Source organism: Prionailurus bengalensis, chromosome F2, assembly GCF_016509475.1.
Source record: "Prionailurus bengalensis isolate Pbe53 chromosome F2, Fcat_Pben_1.1_paternal_pri, whole genome shotgun sequence".
Taxonomy (NCBI): domain Eukaryota; kingdom Metazoa; phylum Chordata; class Mammalia; order Carnivora; family Felidae; genus Prionailurus; species Prionailurus bengalensis.
Genome location: NC_057353.1, coordinates 57798484 through 57813833, shown reverse-complemented (window position 1 = coordinate 57813833; position 15350 = coordinate 57798484). Strand labels below are relative to the sequence as shown.

Genomic DNA, 15350 nt, shown 5'->3' with positions numbered 1-15350 from the left:
TTATTTGGTTTTCAGCATTATGTCATAATTTAGGGACATGCCTGGTAATTAGAACCATAGTTTTACTTTAACATTGGCAGGACACACTGCTTTGGTATATATCAGATAAGAAGTGCTAATAATCTTCAACTTTTCCCATAGGGTCTTATTTTCCTATTGCAACTTAAAAATAGTAGGTACCCAAATGACACAATTATAAGTGTTAGTGACTTCTTTGCTGCCAATAATTAGTGGAAACTCTGGCACTAACACCCTGGGAATGAATTCCCAAAGACTTCACAATTTGATAGTAATTAAAAATAAAGTGTTAACTATTAATGTGTTACTATTTAGAATAGTATGCCATTGAAGTTGAACATGAAACTTATAGGTTCACTAAGAGAAAAAATGCTTTGTCTTTATTACTAGGTTATAAATTTATATTCCACATTTATATATATAAACTACAGTGATTATTTAAAATATAAGAATATGTTTTATGTAAATTTTTCAATTAATATTTTTCTTGATTTTTCTATTCATACGTGTTTTGATTCTTTTGTTTTCTTCTGTTGTTACAGTAAATGAGGGAGGTATCAAAACAGCATCCAATTTATGCCCAGATCCAGGAGAACCAGAAAATGGGAAGAGAGTTGGATCAGATTTTAGGTAATATTTTATGTTATTTATGTCATTATTTTGTTGAAGTTTGTTTAATTTAAAATTAAAGAATAATACTATGGAGTTGAAGACTGGGTGATTGAAAACAATGGTAGCTGGATCTTATTTGTTACTATTAATATTCCATTACTTTAAAGTGTCTAATTACATACCAACTTTATTAGGGTACTTTCCTGGAGTTAAACAGTTAATTTCTCGTCATGTAGTAAGTGAACAATCATGGGCTTTGGATTTGAAAGACATGAGTTAGAATTCAAATTCTGCTTAATGGCTGTCTGATCTTGAGTAAGTCATTGAATTCTATCTGCCTGAGTTTCCTGTTCTGTAACATGTAAATCGAACCTACCACATATACTGGTGAGTTTCAGATGAGGTATTGCCAGGCTGTCGTGGTTTGTGAGTTCAAGCCTCACAATGGGCTCACTGCTGTCAGTGCAGAGACCACTCTGGGTCCTCTGTCCTCTTCTCTCTCTGTTTTCCTCCCCACTCTAACACACTCTTTCTACTTCTTTCTCAAAAATAATGGGGCGCCTGGGTGGCGCAGTCGGTTAAGCGTCCGACTTCAGCCAGGTCACAATCTCGCGGTCCGGGAGTTCGAGCCCCACGTCAGGCTCTGGGCTGATGGCTCGGAGCCTGGAGCCTGTTTCCGATTCTGTGTCTCCCTCTCTCTCTGCCCCTCCCCCGTTCATGCTCTGTCTCTCTCTGTCCCAAAAATAAATAAACGTTGAAAAAAAAAATTAAAAATAAATAAACATTTAAAAAAATAAGGTACTGTCTATGAAATCTTCCTGCAAATATTCTATAAACATAAGTATTTTTCAGAAGTACCCATAAATGAATATGTTTTATCTCCGTCTTAAAATTAGTATTTATTTTACTAATTCAAAATTAAGTTACTAACAACCAAGAGAATGAAAGTAGTATACTGTGGTAGACATTAATTTGCATAACTATCAAATAATATTTTTTAAAAATCTTGAAATTTTAGTAGTCCTCTGATTGTAGCATTTTATAAATAAAAGATACCAAAAATCCTGTAAAACATTAAATGATAATTTAACTAACATTCACAAATACTTATTTTTACAAAATATCCATGAGACATATGGGGGAAAGGAAGGAGAAAAAAATAGTTTCAAACATAGAGGGAGGCAAACCGTAAGAAACTTAGAACAAACGTAGAGTTGAGGGAGCTTGGGGGGTGAAGAGAATGGGTAATGGGCATTGAGGAGGGCACTTGTTGGGTTGAGCCCTGGGTGTTGTATGTAAGTGATGAAACATGGGAATCTACTCCCCAAAATAATTTATTGTCAAATCAGCTAACATACAGTATATACAGTATACTCAGTATATACAAGACTACACTGTATATACTGTATGTTAGCTGATTTGACAATAAATTATATTTAGTAAAAAAATATTGGTCATGACCATAATTATAACTACCACACACTTACAATTTTTACTTCTGTATATTATTTGTATAAAGGACAAAAGATACTCTAAAGAATATCCCTGCAGGGGGTTGTGGGGGAGATCATTCTTAGAATAGAGATTTATGGAAATTTTGTCCCTGTGGATCTTTCAAGATGACTTAAAATTACATTTTGCTATACATGTAGAAGAAAAGATAATATATGATTTCACATTAATACAATTGTAATTTTCTAAAAGAAATACAGAACTTAATTTACTCAGCCCCATAATTAATATAAATGATAATGTTTGAAGAAAAACATGAGAGAAATTTAAAAGATCTGAGATCTAGTCAAACTCTAATCTTAATAAATTGATTTTGGGGCGCCTGGGTGGCGCAGTCGGTTAAGCGTCCGACTTCAGCCAGGTCACGATCTCGCGGTCCGTGAGTTCGAGCCCCGCGTCAGGCTCTGGGCTGATGGCTCAGAGCCTGGAGCCTGTTTCCGATTCTGTGTCTCCCTCTCTCTCTGCCCCTCCCCCGTTCATGCTCTGTCTCTCTGTCCCAAAAATAAATAAACGTTGAAAAAAAAATTTAATAAATTGATTTTATTAAAAATCAACTGAATTTCTCAGCCTCAATAATTAAAAGTGATATTTTATAGACTACAAAATGATAAGCAACTTTCTGTTTTTACATGTCTTCTTTATTTATTATAAAATCTTATATGGTATTTATTATTTTATCCCCACTTTACAAATGAGAAAACTAAAGCCCTGTTTACACAGCAGATAATTTGATGGAACTGAAATTTGAACTTATTATTTCCTGATTCCAGAGTCTGACCATTTAGTCCATATATTACATTAGGCTTTGAAGTCAAACTAACTTCATTTGAATTCCATTCTTGCCATAAACTACTTGTGTTCTCTAAGAGCTTATTTCCAAAGATCTAAAAATGAGAATAGTACTTATTTCATTGGCTGAGGAAATTACATGAGAGGATTTATGCATGTAGTAATTATACAGCTTGAGACAAAATAAGTATTCAATTGGGGCACTTGGGTAGCTGAGTTGTGTCTGACTCTTGTTTTAGCCTTAGGTCATGATCTCACAGTCATGAGTTGGAGACCCTTGTAGTACTCTACACTGAGTGTGGAGCCTGCTTGGGATTCTTTCCCCTCCTCTCTCTGCCCCTCCCCTGCGTGCTCTTTCTCTCTCTCTCAAAATAAATAAATAAACATTTAGAAAAATAAGTATTCAGGGGCAACTGGGTGGCTCAGTCAGTTAAGTGGCCGACTTTGGCTCAGGTCATGATCTCACAGTTTGTTGAGTTCGAGAACTGCGTAGGGCTCTGTGCTGACAGCTCAGAGCCTGGAGCCTGCTTTGGATTGTGTGTGCCTCTCTCTCTCTGCCCCACGCCGCTCACACTCTGTGTGTGTCTCTCTCTCTCAAAAATAAATAAACATTAAAAGGTTTTAAAGGAATATTCAATTAATGCTAGTGACTATTATAGTATGATATGATTTGCAGAATAATTATTAGTATGAATATTTACTTGGTCCCACTTTTTGCAAAAATTTCTGGTTTTATTGGAAATAGACTAATATAGTGATTTAAATTACCTTCAAGTGTAGAGGATTACAGTTATAAAATTACTTTGTAATCATATTCTAAGCACCATGATAGATGTTAGGCATCAAGAGGACCATAGTCAGACTAAAATATAGTATAATCATTATAATTTAGGAATGTGTGGTGGCTGGAACTAGAGGGTATTACACTAAATGAAATAAAGAAATACAAATATATGATTTCACTCACGTGGAATTTAAGAAACATGGTAGACGAAGATAGGGGAAATGAAGCAAAAGTAAGATAAAAAAAAACAGAGAGGGAAACAAAACAGGAGAGATTCTTAAATACAGAGAACAAACTGAGGGTGGCTGGCGGGTGTTGGGTGGTGGGATGGGCTAAATGGGTATGGGCATTAAAGAGGGCACTTGTTGGGATGAGCACTAGGTGTTATATGTTACTGATGAATCACTAAATTCTATTTCTGGAATCATTATTATACTATATGTTAACTAACTTGGATTTAAATTAAAAAAAAGAATGTGTAAAGTGTTAAGGACACACAGAGGAGGTATGACATTTTTGGAGGCTAGGAGATAAGGGTCATAAGAAGTTAACATTAAGTTTGGTCTTGCAGGATGATTAGAATGTGATACATAGAGAAAAAGAAGTCCAGTGAACATTTATATATTCATTATCTATGTATGTTATTTGCTTATTATAGGTCTGGTCTTGTACTAGGAACAAATAAAACACACAAAAGCAGACATAGTAGATGCCCTCCATAATTCCTAGAATTTAATGGCAGAAAAGACAATAAGCAATTAAATTGCACATGCAGTTGTCATCACAAATTTAGGAAAAAATGTTGTTAAATCATAAAAAACAGAACAAAACAAAAACAAAGCATCTGTAAGAGAGAGTAAAAGTGTCAGGGTGGGAATGCACCCATTTTAAGAAGGTTCTACTCTCATTGATACCTGAATTTTATGCATCTAGACTATAAGTAAAGAAGACTCACATTGAGGACAAGCTATTCCAGGAAAATAAAGATGAGTGAGTCTAAATTATCGAATGTAAATGGGAGAAAAGCATAGAATGAAGCTGAAGAGATAAGGAAAAACCAGATCTCTCCCACAGAGAAAGCAAATTGGCAGCCATTCAGCCTAATCTGGACTTAAGATACGTTTTGTTTTAAGCTCACAATGTTTTTAAAAAATGGGAACCAACATTTATTTATTTTTGTGTGTGGTAACCTCTAGAGTACATTTTATTTATTTATTTTTAATATGAAGTTTATTGTCAAATTGGTTTCCATACAACACCCAGTGCTCATCCCAAAAGGTGCCCTCCTCAATACTCATCACCCACCATCTCCTCCCTCCCACCCCCCATCAACCCTCAGTTTGTTCTCAGTTTTTTAAGAGTTTCTTATGTTTTGGCTCCCTCCCTCTCTAACTTTTTTTTTTTCCTTCCCCTCCCCCATGGTCTTCTGTTAAGTTTTTCAGGATCCACATAAGAGTGAAACCATATGGTATCTGTCTTTCTCTGTATGACTTATTTCACTTAGCATAACACTCTCCAGTTCCCTCCACGTTGCTACAAAAGGCCATATCTCATTCTTTCTCATTGCCATGTAGTATTCCATTGTGTATATAAACCACAATTTCTTTATCCATTCATCAGTTTAGGACATTTAGGCTCTTTCCATAATTTTGCTATTGTTGAAAGTACTACTGTAAACATTGGGGTACAAGTGCCCCTATTCATCAGCACTGCTGTATCCCTTGGGTAAATTCCTAGCAGTGCTATTGCTGGGTCATAGGGTAGAACTATTTTCCATTTTTTGTGGAACCTCCACATTGTTTTCCAGAGCGGCATTTAAAAATCAGGAGATTACACACATGTACACTCACAAAGATTTTTGCACTTTCTTAGTAGATCCAATGACTGATATAATGTACCTTCATGGAAATATCTACTGAAATCTATTAATACCTATTCCCATTAGGCTGATCAAGGTCTCTCTGGTTCAACATTGTCACTCCTGGGCTACTTTAAGTCACCTATATATAGTAAGAAGCTACAAAGAAGTGTAAGAGAGACCTGATCTTATTTATATTTTCAGTATATCATCCCTTATATTTTAGATAGATGGATTGAAGAAAACAGAAATTTTGACTGGAAGATGACTAAAGTAGTTTGGGTGTAAGATGGTGGAGACTTGGATTATGGCGATATACTGAACTAGACAGATTCAAGATAGCCTTTAAAGATATAATTTTCAGTATCCAATGATAATTTGATGTGGAAAGCAAGAAAAAATAAAAGGTGATTCCTAATTTGATGGGATTGAATATCATGAGAATGGACTAAATGATAATATTTAATTAAGTGTAGAAGTCCAGAGGTTTGAGGAGGAAAAATGAAGAGTTCAGTTTTGAGATTTTAAAATTTACATGACTTAAGAGATTTCCACATGGATATATTACATTTGTAGTTGAATGTAATTGAAATTCAGAGATAGCTGGGAACCATCAGCATGTGGGTACTATAAATAATATTAAAGCAACATTAGTAGATTGCATCACTTAGACTCTATAAAAAGATTAGACCATCTATGACATAGTCCCAAAGATCAATGCTATTTGAAGATATGATGGAACACAAGGAGCCATCAAATCATGCTCATGAGTGGTGAGAGGAATAGGAGGGAAACAAGAGAAGGAAGTTCTTGAAAAGAGGTTGAGGAGTGGTCAATGCGGTTGAAAAACTGAGAGTGAGAGGCAGAAGACTGTTAAATTTGGCAGCAATAAGATTATAGATACGAGTGATTTCTTGGCGTGACAGACCTAGAAAAAAATTTGGAATAGCATGAAAGTTGAATAGACACACTTCAGACAGGTAATAGCTCTGGATCATCAAATTACATGAAGCAGAAGAATAATGGGGGTAGTTCTGGAGTCATTATTTTCTTTCATCCATGTCTTATAGTTTTCAACATACAGGTCTTTCACATCCTTGATTAAATTTGTTTCTCGCTATTTTTTTTGATGCCATTGTAAATGAAATTTCTTATTCTTATTGTTATTTTTTTCATTCTGATAGTTATTAGTGTATCCTGAAAATTTACTGAGTATGTTTGTTAGTCTAACAGTTGGTTAATAGAGTGTTTGAGTTTCTCTATATAAGATTTCATGTCATCTGCAAATAGTGACAGATTTACTTCTTCCTTTCTAATTCAGTGCTTTTTTTTTTTTTTGCCTAATTGCTCTGGCTAGGGCTTCCAATACTATGTTAAATAAATGTGGCAAGAGTGGGCATCCTTGTCTTATTCCTGATCTTAGTGGAAACACTTTCAACTTTTCACTGTAGCTTCTGGCTTGTCATATATGGCTTATATAATGTTGAGGTATGTTTTCTCTATACTTGCTTTGTTAGTGTCCACAGCCTGTGTTCTCTGAGAGCAGTTCCATAGGCCAATAGATGTGGGCCACACCTGAAGTCCTCCCCTCAAGCCATAGCTCAAGAAAAAGTGGAGACTCCTCCTTTACAGAAAGACTAGAGAGCGTGGTTCAGTCCACCATTTGTGCAGCATACTAGGGGTGGTAGCGTGCCAAGAAACATCTTTCTGATTGCCACAGTCCTGTGGACCCAGTAATGAAACCCCCAGCCACTAGAGCCAGGCAATCAAGGAATGTACCTTGGGTAGTAGCCCCTAAAACCCAGACCCCAAACATACAACTCAGGGCCTCTTTAACAGAAAGACCTAGTTCTATTCTCTCTTGCTTTGCCTTGGGGGTGGTAGCTGTTATAAACCCTTTCTCCCTTGCTTATAGTCCTGTGGAACCCACAAGTGTTAAGTCCCACTGGCCACCAGAGCCAGGCAATGTAGAGATGTGCACAATATAGGGGTGTCATACAGGGGTATAAATTTCTTTCTGCGTGGCACCAATTGCTACAGTCTCATGGGAACAGATGGGGCTAAGGGTAAGCTCCCTTAGACTTCAGAGCCAGGCAAATAAGAAGTGTCCCCTAATTATAACCACAAAGGTCAGGGTGCCATATGCTTGTGAGAGCTCCCTTCTGGGAAATATTAGTGTTCTGGAGCACAGCAAAAGGAGAGTGTGAAGATGGCACCCGCCAGTCTCCATCTAGGAGAGTATTCCAACAAACTTCTAGATATGTGTGTTAAATTAGATGCCTGCCCCTCAGGCCAACACTTTAATAAAGCAGGTGAGCCTTTTTCACTTTTACACTGGTCACCAGTGGCTGCCTCTGAACTGGGACTTGGGGCAGGTGAATCTGAGCACTTGAGACCTTTAACCTCCCTCTCAGATTGCTGTCATCTTGTAGGTCTCAGGATGTGGGCCCCATTGGTTCTCAAAGTTAGACGTTTTGGAAGGGCTCATCTCTCAAGTCCATATCTTAAAAATTGGGATATCTGATGTGAGGTTCAAATTCTTTGATCCTCAGAGAGAAGCTCTGGGTTTTGAGTTTCTTCCTGGTTTTGGGTCACTGCACCAAGGGTAGGATTCATTTTATCCCAGCTTCTCCTACCCTCGTTGATGTGGATTTCTTCAATTTGCAAGATGTGTAGTGGTCACTTAGCCAGCCTTTAGGTTTGTTGTTTTCTTTTTTTTTTCACTTTTAAAAATTATGAGTGTTATTTTTATTGCGTTGAACACCAAAAAAATTGATTTGATGATGTATATAAGTAGCTTTAAGTAATTTTGCAGATGGACAGTTTAAAAGCATGTAAAATTCTTTGGCCTACATACATTTTTCTTTTTTGTTTGTTTGTTTTTTGTTTTGTTTTTTCTTGTGTGTGTTTTTTTCAATATATGAAGTTTATTGTCAAATTGGTTTCTATACAACACCCAGTGCTCATACCAAAAGGTGCCTTCCTCAATACCCATCATCCACCCTCCCCTCCATCCCACCCTCCATCAACCCTCAGTTTGTTCTCAGTTTTTAAGAGTCTCTTATGCTTTGGCTCTCTCCCACTCTAACCTCTTTTTTTTACCTTCCCCTCCCCCATGGGTTTCTGTTAAATTTCTCAGGATCCACATAAGAGTGAAACCATATGGTATCTGTCTTTCTCTGTATGGCTTATTTCACTTAGCATCACACTCTCCAGTTCCATCCACGTTGCTACAGAGGGCCATATTTCATTCCTTCTCATTGCCACGTAGTACTCCATTGTGTATATAAACCACAATTTCTTTATCCATTCATCAGTTGATGGACATTTAGGCTCTTTCCATAATTTGGCTATTGTTGAGAGTGCTGCTATAAACATTGGGGTACAAGGGCCGCTATGCATCAGTACTCCTGTATCCCTTGGGTAAATTCCTAGTAGTGCTATTCCTGGGTCATAGGGTAGGTCTATTTTTAATTTTTTGAGGAGCCTCCACACTGTTTTCCAGAGTGGCTGCACCAGTTTGCATTCCCACCAACAGTGCAAGAGGGTTCCCGTTTCTCCACATCCTCTCCAGCATCTATAGTCTCCTGATTTGTTCATTTTGGCCACTCTGACTGGCGTGAGGTGATATCTGAGTGTGGTTTTGATTTGTATTTCCCTGAGGAGGAGCGACGTTGAGCATCTTTTCATGTGCCTGTTGGCCATCCGGATGTCTTCTTTAGAGAAGTGTCTATTCATGTTTTCTGCCCATTTCTTCACTGGGTTATTTGTTTTTTGGGTGTGGAGTTTGGTGAGCTCTTGATAGATTTTGGATACTAGCCCTTTGTCTGATATGTCATTTGCAAATATCTTTTCCCATTCCGTTGGTTGCCTTTTAGTTTTGTTGGTTGTTTTCTTTGCTGTGCAGAAGCTTTTTATCTTCATAAGGTCCCAATAGTTCATTTTTGCTTTTAATTCCCTTGCCTTTGGGGATGCGTCAAGTAAGAAATTGCTGTGGCTGAGGTCAGAAAGGTCTTTTCCTGCTTTATCCTCTAGGGTTTGGATGGTTTCCTGTCTCACATTCAGGTCCTTTATCCATTTTGAGTTTATTTTTGTGAATGGTATCAGAAAGTGGTCTAGTTTCAATCTTCTGCATGTTGCTGTCCAGTTCTCCCAGCACCATTTGTTAAAAAAACTGGCTTTTTTCCATTGGACGTTCTTTCCTGCTTTGTCAAAGATTAGTTGGCCATATGTTTGTGGGTCTAGTTCTGGGGTTTCTATTCTATTCCATTGGTCTCTGTGTCTGTTATGGTGCCAATACCATGCTGTCTTGATGATTACAGATTTGTAGTAGAGGCTAAAGTCTGGGATTGTGATGCCTCCTGCTCTGGTCTTGTTCTTCAAAATTACTTTGGCTGTTTGGGGCCTTTTGTGGTTCCATATGAATTTTAGGATTGCTTGTTCTAGTTTTGAGAAGAATGCTGGTGCAATTTTGATTGGATTGCATTGAATGTGTAGATAGCTTTGGGTAGTATTGACATTTTGACAATATTTATTCTTCCAATCCATGAGCATGGAATGTTTTTCCATTTCTTTAGATCTTCTTCAATTTCCTTCATAAGCTTTCTATAGTTCAGCATACAGATGTTTTCCATCTTTGGTTAAATTTATTGCTAGGTATTTGATGCTTCTTGGTGCAATTGTGAATGGGATCAGTTTCTTTATTGGTCTTTCTGTTGCTTCATTATTAGTGTATAAGAATGCAACTGATCTATACATTGAATTTGTATCCTGCAACTTTGCTAAATTCATGTATCAGTTCTAGTAGACTTCTGGTGGAGTCTATCCGATTTTCCATGTATAATATCATGTCATCTGCAAAAAGTGAAAGCTTAACTTCATTTTTGATGCCTTTGATTTCCTTTTGTTGTCTGATTGCTGATGCTACAACTTCCAACACTATGTTAAACAACAGTGGTGAAAGTGGGCATCCCTGTCGTGTTCCTGATCTCAGGGAAAAAGCTCTCAGTTTTCCCCCATTGAGGATGATGTAAGCTGTGGGCTTTTCATAAATGGCTTTTATGATCTTTAAGTATGTTCCTTCTGTCCTGACTTTCTCGAGGGTTTTTATTAATAAAGGTGGCTGAATTTTGTCAAAGGCCTTTTCTGCATCGATTGACAGGTTCATATGGTTCTTATCTTTTCTTTTATTAATGTGATGTATCACATTGATTGATTTGCAAATGTTGAACCAGCCCTGCATCCCAGGAATGAATCCCACTTGATCATGGTGAATAATTCTTTTTATATGCTGTTGAATTCGATTTGCTAGTATCTTATTGAGAATTTTTGCATCCATCTTCATCAGATATATTGGCCTGTAGTTCTCTTTTTTTTACTGGGTCTCTGGTTTAGGGATCAAAGTAATACTGGCTTCATAGAATGAGTCTGGAAGTTTTCCTTCCCTTTCTATTTTTTGGAATAGCTTGAGAAGGATAGGTTTTCTCTCTCCTTTAAACGTCTGGTAGAACTCCCCTGGGAGGCCATCTGGTCCTGGACTCTTATTTGTTGGGAGATTTTTGATGATTCATTGAATTTCTTTGCTGGTGATGGGTCTGTTAAAGCTTTCTATTTCCTCCTGATTGAGTTTTGGAGGCGTGTGGGTGTTTAGGAATTTGTCCATTTCTTCCAGGTTGTCCAGTTTGATGGCATAAATTTTTCCCAGTATTCCCTGATAATTGTTTGTATCTCTGAGGGATTGGTTGTAATAATTCCATTTTCATTCATGATGTTATCTATTTGGGTCATCTCCCTTTTCTTTTTGAGAAGCCTGGCTAGAGGTTTATCAATTTTGTTTATTTTTTCAAAAAACCAACTCTTGGTTTTGTTGATCTGCTCTACAGTTTTCTTAGATTCTAAATTGTTTATTTCTGCTCTGATCTGTATTATTTCTCTTCTTCTGCTGGATTTAAGCTGTCTTTGCTGTTCTGCTTCTATTTCCTTTAGGTGTGCTGTTAGATTTTGTATTTGGGATTTTTCTTGTTTCTTGAGATAGGCCTCGATTGCAATGTATTTTCCTCTCAGGACTGCCTTCACTGCATCCCAAAGCGTTTGGATTGCTGTATTTTCATTTTCATTTGTTTCCATATAGTTTTTAATTTCTTCTCTAATTGCCTGGTTGACCCACTCATTCTTTAGTAGGGTGTTCTTTAACCTCCATGCTTTTGGAGGTTTTCCAGACTTTTTCCTGTGGTTGATTTCAAGCTTCATAGCATTGTGATCTTAAAGTATGCATGGTATGATTTCAATTCTTGTATACTTATGAAGGGCTTTTTGTGACCCAGTATGTGATATCTTGGAGAATGTTCCATGTGCGCTCGAGAAGAAAGTATATTCTGTTGCTTTGGGATGCAGAGTTCTAAATATATCTGTCAAGTCCATCTGATCCAGTGTCTCATTCAGGGCCCTTGTTTCTTTATTAACTGTGTGTCTAGATGATCTGTCCATTTCTGTAAGTGGAGTGTTAAAGTCCCCTGCAATTACCACATTCTTATCCATAAGGTTGCTTATGTTTGTGAGTAATTGTTTTATATATTTGGGGGCTCCCGTATTCGGCGCTTAGACATTATAATTGTTAGCTCTTCCTGATGGATAGACCCTGTGATTATTATATAATGCCCTTCTTCATCTCTTGTTACAGCCTTTAATTTAAAGTCTAGTTTGTCTGATATAAGTATGGGTACTCCAGCTTTCTTTTGACTTCCAGTAGCATGATAAATAGTTCTCCATCCCCTCACTCTCAATCTGAAGGTGTCCTCATGTCTAAAATGAGTCTCTTGTAGACAGCAAATAGATGGGTCTTGTTTTTTTATCCATTCTGATACCCTATGTCTTTTGGTTGGCGCATTTAGTCCATTTACATTCAGTGTTATTATAGAAAGATACAGGTTTGGAGTCATTGTGATGTCTGTATGTTTTATGCTTGTAGTGATGCCTCTGGTACTTTGTCTCACAGGGTCCCCCTTAGGATCTCTTGTAGGGCTGGTTTAGTGGTGACAAATTCCTTCAGTTTTTGTTTGTTTGGGAAGACCTTTATCTCTCCTTCTATTCTAAATGACAGACTTGCTGGATAAAGGATTCCCGGCTGCATATTTTTTTTCTGTTCTTCACAATGAAGATCTCCTGCCATTCCTTTCTGGCCTGCCAAGTTTCAGTAGAGAGATCAGTCATGAGTCTTATAGGTCTTCCATTATATGTTAGAACACATTTATCTCTAGCTGCTTTCAGAATTTTCTCTTTATCCTTGTATTTTGCCAGTTTCACTATGATATGTCGTGCAGAAGATCGATTCAAGTTACGTCTGAAGGGAGTTCTCTGTGCCTCTTGGATTTCAATGCCTTTTTCCTTCCCCTGATCTGGGAAGTTCTCAGCTATTATTTCTTCAAGTACACCTTCAGCACCTTTCCCTCTCTCTTCCTCCTCTGGAATACCAATTATGTGTATATTATTTCTCTTTAGTGCATCACTTAGTTCTCTAATTTTCCCCTTATACTCCTAGATTTTTTTTAACTCTCTTTTTCTCAGCTTCTTCTTTTTCCATAACTTTATCTTCTAGTTCACCTATTCTCTCCTCTGCCTCTTCAATCCGAGGCATAGTTGTCTCCATTTTATTTTGCAACTCATTGAGAGCATTTTTTAGCTCCTCCTGGCTGTTCCTTAGTCCCTTGATCTCTGTAGCAAGAGATTCTCTGCTGTCCTTTATATTGTTTTCAAGCCCAGCGGTTAATTTTATGACTATTATTCTAAATTCACTTTCTGTTATATTGTTTAAATTATTTTTGATCAGTTTCGTTAGCTGTTATTTCCTGGACATTTTTCTGAGGAGAATTCTTCTGTTTCGTCATTTTGGATAGTCCCTGGAGTGGTGCAGGACTGCGGAGCACTTCCCCTGTGCTGTCTTGAATAACTTGAGTTGGTGGGCGGGGCTGCCGTCAGACCTGATGTCTGCCCCCAGCCCAGCGCTGGGGCCACAGTCAGACTGGTGTGTGCCCTCTCTTCCCCTCTCTTAGGGGAAGGGTTCACTGTGGGGTGGCGTGGCCCATCTCGGCTACTTGCACACTGCCAGGCTTGTGGTGCTGGGGATCTGGCGTATTAGCTGGGGTGGATCGGCAGGGTGCACAGGGGCGGGAGGGGCAGGCTCAGCTCACTTTTCTTTTGGAGATCTGCTTCGGGAGCGGCCCTGCGCGACTGGGAGGGAGTCAGACCAGCTGTAGGGATCTATCAGCAGAAGCACAGCGTTGGATGTTTAAGAGGTGCAAGCAAGTTCCCTGGCAGGAACTGGTTCCCTTTGGGATTTTGGCTGGGGGATGGGCGAGGGAGATGGTGCTGGTGAGCTCCTTTGTTCCCTGCCAAGCTGAGCTCTGTAGTCTGGGGCTCAACAGCTCTCCCTCCAGTTGTCCTCCAGCCCTCCCGTTCTCCGAGCAGAGCTGTTAGCTTATAACCTTCCAGATCAAGTCCCGCTTGCTGTCAGAACACACCCCGTAAGGCCCCTCTGCTTTTGCAAGCCAGACTCAGGGTCTCTGCTTGGCCGGCGGGCTGCCCCTCTACCCCGGCTCCCTCCCGCCAGTCCGTGGAGCGCACACCACCTCTCCGCCCTTCCTACCCTCTTCCGTGGGCCTCTCTTCTGTGCTTGGCTCCGGAGACTCCATTCTGCTAGTCTTCTGGCGGTTTTCTGGGTTATTTAGGCAGGTGTAGGTGGAATCTAAGTGATCAGCAGGATGCAGGGTTAGCTCAGCGTCCTCCTACGCAGCCATCTTCCCAGGATCCCCCAGGTTTCTTGTTTTGTTAAAGAGGAAATTGTTGCATAGGTAGCTGTTGACCCAGTGTGTCCTTGGAACGCGGTGAGTTAAGGATCTTCCTACTTCACAATTTTAGGGGCGCCTGGGTGGCGCAGTCGGTTAAGCGTCCGACTTCAGCCAGGTCACGATCTCTCGGTCTGGGAGTTCGAGCCCGGCGTCAAGCTCTGGGCTGATGGCTCAGGGCCTGGAGCCTGTTTCCGATTCTGTGTCTCCCTCTCTCTCTGCCCCTCCCCCGTTCATGCTCTGTCTCTCTCTGTCCCAAAAATAAATAAACGTTGAAAAAAAAAATTAAAAAAAAAAAAAGGATCTTCCTACTTCACAATTTTGAACTGAAACTCTCAAGGAACTTCTTTAAGGATTGAATATGAGGTAATACAATTAGGAATAGTTAATAATTCTACAAAAAATTTTTTATAAAGAAAATGCTAATTTAGTCTGCAGCATATATAAGTCCTTTCTTCTATTTCTATATTTGATTTATCAGTGATTTGATAGATCTTTTCCTTCTTTCTCCTACCCCTAATTACTTGCCTCTCCTTTAGGTTACCCATACTGTTAAAACAAAAAAGCTCATTATTCAGATATTTCTTCTTGTCTTTTATTTCTTATTTTTTCCTCTTATTCCCATTTTACTACATTACTGTCATCCATCTCCTGTTACATAATTAAGGTCACATCACTTGTTCCACTTTGTCTAGGTCACATGGCATTTCCATGATAACAATGGAAATTTCTTTAATAAAAATCCATATACTCAATAAAACATTGTTTTTATATGGAAGTTACAGAATACTAAATCTGAGTAACTATCCAAATGCAGCACGGAAAAATATGACAGATCTGACATTGAATTATGTTGTTATTTTTATCATTTATATATCACTAGAAGATACATCACTAGAAGACATTCTTAATATTCTTCTTTATAATTTGATATTTC

General features: G+C 38.4%; 1 protein-coding gene across 1 annotated transcript in view; it reads left to right on the top strand.

Moving 5' to 3' along the window:
- Positions 1–15350, top strand: part of CSMD3 (CUB and Sushi multiple domains 3) — a 1274540-nt gene that overhangs the window by 550256 nt on the left and 708934 nt on the right. Inside the window, exon 9 of the mRNA XM_043601622.1 lies at positions 561–648. Within this exon, the coding sequence (XP_043457557.1) occupies positions 561–648 (88 nt within the window). The remainder of the gene's footprint in view (positions 1–560; positions 649–15350) is intronic.